A 6,015-nucleotide genomic window follows, 5' to 3' on the forward strand; every position below is an offset into this window, starting at 1 on the left:
ATGTCTAATGGTCACAAAGATGTCAGGCCACATACAGAAGACGGTATTAAATAGCTATTAAAGGTGATGCAGCTACACCAGGGTAATTTGTCTGTGAACTTGAAACCTTCCAACCTCTTCACATGTTGATCAACAACCTCTTTTATGTGGTCCTTTTGGTCAGTTTCTGTTCTTAATGCCTGTGCTACCGAGATCCTATTCAGAAAATCCTTTTGTGTTCTTATGTGTTCAAGTGTATTTCCTACTTTCTTTGTAGGGTATCAGATCTTAAGTTGAAATCTTTGATGCAGTTAGAGTTGAGTTTTATTCAAGATTGTAGTAAGGATCTGATTTCATTCTTTTTTTTTTTTTTTTTTTTTTTTTTTTTGGTTTTTCGAGACAGGGTTTCTCTGTGGTTTTGGAGCCTGTCCTGGAACTAGCTCTTGTAGACCAGGCTGGTTTCATTCTTTTACTTGTAGCTGCCATTGAGACCAGCACCACCTGTTAGCCATACTGTGTATTCTCCAGTGTGTATTTTTGGCTTATTTCTGGGGCCTCGACTTCATTGTATTGTGTGTGTCAGTTTTTATGGCAGTACAGTGTCGTTGGTGAGAGTAGAGTATTGAAGTCACTGTGTTGGGTTTCATCTGTGGTTATAGATTTAGTAGTAGTTCTTTTATCAAATGTGTTGCACCTGCATTGGGTAAATTTATGTTTAGACTTGTGATGTCCATTTGATGGGTTGTTCCTTTAATGGGTATAAAGTGACCATATCATTTCTGACTAGTTATTATGCTATTAGTATATATTACACTGTATACGTTATAGTGTACTACTATTTGGTGTTATATATATATATATAATTATATATATAATTATATATTATTATATACTATTAGCCTGTTACCAAGCACTTGGGGCATTTCCATTTTTTGTCGGATATGAACAATGCTGCTGTGGATATAAATGTTGAAATACCTGTTGATATTCTTTCCCTCAGTTCTTTTTTTTTTTTTTAAATATTTATTTATTTATTTATTATGCATACAATATTCTGTCTCTGTGTATGTCTGCTGGCCAGAAGAGGGCACCAGACCTCATTACAGATGGTTGTGAGCCACCATGTGGTTGCCGGGAATTGAACTCAGGACCTCTGGAAGAGCAGGCAATGCTCTTAACCACTGAGCCATCTCTCCAGCCCATTTCCCTCAGTTCTTCTGATCATATACGTAAAGTGGAATTGTTGAATCATACGTTGTTGTTTTTTTGGGTAAATTACTAGATCATTTATATAACAAACATATATCTTTTTACATTAGTAAGCAAGAGTTTATATCTGTCCACATCTTCAGCAATACTTCTGCTTTTAGCATACATATATATGTGTGTGTGTGTGTGTGTGTGTGTGTGTGTGTGTGTGTGTGTGTGTCTTCCAAACAAGCATGAAATGCTATCTCACAATTTTGATTGGTAGTTCTCTGGTGATTAATGACAAACATCTTTACATGTGCTTATGGCCCGTTTGTAGATATTCTTAGAGGAATGTCTGTTGAAGCCTATTTTATTAAATAATTTTCCCTTCTTGTTCTGTCACAGGCAATGAAGGGCTGTTGGCATGTAAGCTGCTCCCATCCACCCCGTGTGTTCTGCACTGCCGAGTGCATGCTGATGCGGTGGCGCTGTGGTTCCGGTCCTCCTGCTCTGCTCTTCCAGACTATTTATCGTGTCACTGTCAGAAGGTGATAGAGACATCCTAGCAATGCTCCGTTCAGTTTACTTTGTCACATAAATGGTTTACATTTATAAACTTACCAAAGTACAAAGAACTCATGGTACTTCTGATGGAAATGGGGATTATTGTAAGGTTCGGTTTATGCGTTTTCTTCTTGATTTCTGATAAGGATAATCCCCAAGAAACTGTGTCACTAATTTTTTTACTCAGGATTGTACAGTATGTTTGGGTTTCCCCAAATGACCTAAGCTAATGTTATAAAATGTAATGATTTATATATCACTTAATGTGAAGGAACTGAAAATATTTATTTTGTTATAAGTGTTTTATAACAGGTTTATTCTAGCATTAACTGATTTCTAATAAAGCCAAGACTCAGTTCTCCTCTTTGATGCAGAGACACATGAGATTGGCTTTGGAATGTGGTGTTTGTTGTGGGAAAAGGTGTGCTCTCGGTTCTGTTTTACTAGGTCAGTGTTAAACTCAGACGGCCTAGCACATGCTAACGGTTGTAGGAAATTTGTGAGCATGCTGGGTATTGGGCAGATCCAATCTGCGTTTTGGGGTTTTTTTACTTTTTAACATGTTATACTTAATTTTAAGTAATTTGGCCATAAAGTACATCTGTTTGCTATTAGATCCATTTGGCAATTAAATTCTGTGACCATACTCTAAATGGTCAATTAATTTTTCATGGCTCTTAAAACTACTAGTATTCAGTGGATGTAGATGCAGTAGTAACCATGTAAATATATTGTTTTCATGTTGTATTTGTGCAAATAAGGCCTCTGTTAATAAAAGAAGATGTTGTGCCTCATATGTATGATGGGCCAAAATCCTGAGATTGTATATTAACTGAAATAGTATTTTATAAAAACTTAATGGTGCTGTGGAAAATATTTATTTTACCATTTCTGGTACTTCATCATTGAAACTATTCAGGTAATACAACCTTTAAGTTGTTACTATTCTAGCTCGCAGGACTGGCTGTCACCCAGGTCAGGCACTCTGGGTTTAGGTTATCTCAATATTTGCTAATCCAGATGCTAATGAGCCAGTAGATCTCAGTCATCTGTAGTTAGAGCAAAAGAAATATAGTATTTTTTAAATTAATTTTTAGGTTATTCATTTTAAAATGTAACATTTTGTTAATTTCTCTTTTAAAAACATATAGTTAGCTGAGTGGTGGTGGCATATACTTTAAATCCCAGCACTCCAGAGACAGAGGCAGTAGGAGTTCTGTGAGTTCAAGACCAGCCTGGTCTACAGAGCAAGTTCCAGGACAGCCAAAGCTACACAGAGAAACCCTGTCTCAAACCCGCCCCCAAGAAACTCACAAAAATTAAATAAATAAACAAGTAAATAAAAACCTGCAGTTAAACCTTGCTAAAAGAGCAATAGGTGACTAGAATTTCCTGTGTGTCAGGTTTCTCCCTTTGAGTAGAAAACCAGGCATGTTATTAGCCTCAGCACTTTGATGATAAAGGCACTCCAGAAGGCCAGCTTCACATTGTCCTCCAGCTCCTCAGCCTCAGTCTCACGGTGGGGTGGCAGAGCAGACAGCGTTGGTACAGGAGACTCTCCTTAGCATATGCTTTCAGGTATTTATGTGCTACCTGAGGTGGATCAGTTGGGGAGGGTGGGGTACAGTATCTAAACTCACAGGGAGAGCAGTTCCAAGAGATCATAGTTTTGTTTGTTTTCTACTACTTTGTTACAAGTTATGCTCATGAGAGCAGCAGTAATTGTCATGAACATGCTTGACCTAAGAAACCGCTTAATAGTGCATGTGTGATGGTGGGTTTGGGGTTCAGGGACAATTTCAGATCTGCCAAAGGGAACAAAGTGTCGCTTTTGTTCTTTCTGAACCCACTAAGTAAAATGTAAGGTAACAGGGTTTCTACTGAAATGTTTAATATGATGTTTACAACGTTTATGAATTTGAAAACTAATGATTATAATAGAAAAGAGTACATATTTAAAAACCTTGGGCCAGTATATATTCTGTCTAAACTCATTGAAGTATGTTCTGAATCAGGCATCATCAACCTTTTTGCATTGTAGGAGATATGATCATAAAGTAGGGAGAATTTTAGATCTAGTTTCTTTATAATCACAATTCAGCCAATAAAGGTAATACTTGAGAAGAAGGGCTGTGTGCTTCATGCTAGGATGGATTGGCAGCAGGCATGAGGCTGGGACACAAAGGAAGACAGGAAAAGCATTGAGAGTCATCCCCAGAAGGTCAGCAGAAAAGCTGCGTGGGTGTGAGAGGACCCTGTGTTGGTCCTGCCAGAGAAACCGGAGGAGAAGCTGAGCGGTTAATAAGAGCTCGTGTGCCAAGCTTGCCAGGCGCTACATTTGCTCTGCAGGTGAGTGCTAACAAAATTCTCCTAAAATCCTCCAGGTCGATTGTGTGAAACTGCAGTATTTTAATTTCATTTTACTGTTCTTTTATTTTCTGTGGATAACCATGGTCTTCGTCGCATGGTAAGCCACTAGAAGTGCACTGAATCTGTTCATGTGTCTTTAAGCTGTTTCCTTGCAGAATTTTAGGGCAGAACAATGCAAGTGAATAGCAACTTAATATGCATTTTTTTTACTTTGTTTTGGCATTGAACTCTGTAATTTTAAAAACTTCAATTGAATGTATAATAAAAATATATCTATGCTTTTCTGGGTATATATCTTCTTTATAATTTAAGTAGATGAAAATTATTTAATCAGTATATCTATCTATCTATATATATTCCTAAATACATAAAACCAATTTGCTCAGTCTGTATCATGTTACTTGTATTTATGTTCTTGCATGTGTGTTGTATGTACATGTTTGTGTGGCTGTGTGCATACAATCATGTAAGTGTTCATGTTTCAGGGGCCCGAGGTCAAGATTTCTTCCTTACTATCTTACTAGTTTTTAACTTTTTTAATAATATGAATTAGGCCTGGCAGTTGTGGCTCTCACCTTTAGTCCCAGCACTCAGGAGGCAGAGACAGGATCTCTTTGAGTTCGAGGCCAGCCTGGTCTACAGAACGAGTTCCAAGACAGCTAGGGCTGTTACACAGAAAAGCCTGGTCTGTGACTAAGCCAGGCAGTGGTGGCATATAGGTAGACTTTTCTGTCCCACCAGCCAGCTCCCGAATAACCACACAGAGACTTATTATTATGGATGCTCAACCTACAGCTTAGACTTGTTACTAACTAGCTCTTACATCTTAAATTAACCCATATTTCTTATCTAAATGGTGGTACCTTTCTTCATCACAGCTCGTTCATCTTGTTTCTCCCTGTGTCTTCCTGCTGACTTCTTTATCCTCACTCTCTCTTTTTCCCTGTCTGGAAGTCCCACCCGACCTCTTCCTGCCTGGCTATTGGCATTAGCTCTTTATTTTATTTTATTTTTGATATTTATTAAGCTCTACATTTTTCTCTGCTCCCCTCCCTGCCTTTTCCCTCCTCCCTTCAACTCTCCCCCGAGGTCCCCATGCTCCCAATTTACTCAAGAGATCTTGTCTTTTTTTACTTCGTACTTCCCATGTAGATTAGATCTATATAAGTCTTTCTTAGTGTCCTTATTGTTGTCTAAGTTCTCTGTGATTGTGGTTTGTAGGCTGGCTTTCTTTGCTTTATGTTTAAAAATCACCTATGAGTGAGTACATGTGATATTGTCTTTCTGTGTCTGGGTTACCTCACTTAAAATGGCATTAGCTCTTTATTAAACCAATGAGGGCACACATCTTCACAGTGCATAAAAAGACTGTTCTGTAACAGTGGTGCATGCCATTAATCTCACCAGCACTTGGGAGGCAGAGGCAAACAGATCTCTGAGTTTGATGCCAGCTTGGTCTACAGAGCAAGTTCTAGGACAGTCAAGGTTACACAGAAACCCTGTCTAAAAACAGCAACAACAAATATGATGTATTTATCCATAGGTTCTTGGTGCCAGCAGGTCAGATGAGGCATTGGGTCCCCTGGAACTGGAGTTAAAGAACAGATGGTTGTGAGTGGTGGGAACAGAACCCAGATAGTCTGCAGGAACAAGAGCTCTTAATGGCTGAACCATCTCTCCAGTCCCCCCATCTTGTTTTTTGGGACATGGTCTCTCACTGAACCTGGAGCTCACTGACTTAGGCTGCCTAGCCAACGAAAATCTACACATCTTTCCTTCCTTGGTTCTGGCCTTTATTTTGAGATAGGGTTTTATGCAGCACAGGCTGGCTTTAATCTCCTTTTTCTCCCAAGTGTTGGGATTAGTCTGTACCACCATGTCCAGCTAATTATTATTTTTTGTTTTTTTTCA

At 38.6% G+C, this 6,015-nt stretch overlaps 1 protein-coding gene across 2 annotated transcripts in view; it reads left to right on the forward strand.

Annotated features, from left to right (window-relative positions):
- Positions 1 to 2,912, forward strand: part of Ap4e1 (adaptor related protein complex 4 subunit epsilon 1) — a 52,596-nt gene extending 49,684 nt beyond the window's left edge. For both annotated transcript variants that reach the window (XM_041678952.1, XM_041678953.1), the window contains one exon: positions 1,576 to 2,912. In XM_041678952.1, coding sequence (XP_041534886.1) covers positions 1,576 to 1,736 — 161 coding nt within the window. In that variant the 3' untranslated portion in view covers positions 1,737 to 2,912. The remainder of the gene's footprint in view (positions 1 to 1,575) is intronic.
- Positions 2,913 to 6,015: the final 3,103 nt, after the last annotated feature.

The sequence above is a fragment of the Microtus oregoni genome, unplaced genomic scaffold (assembly GCF_018167655.1).
Source record: "Microtus oregoni isolate MIOR12 unplaced genomic scaffold, Mior012 000031F_ref0000149, whole genome shotgun sequence".
NCBI lineage: Eukaryota > Metazoa > Chordata > Mammalia > Rodentia > Cricetidae > Microtus > Microtus oregoni.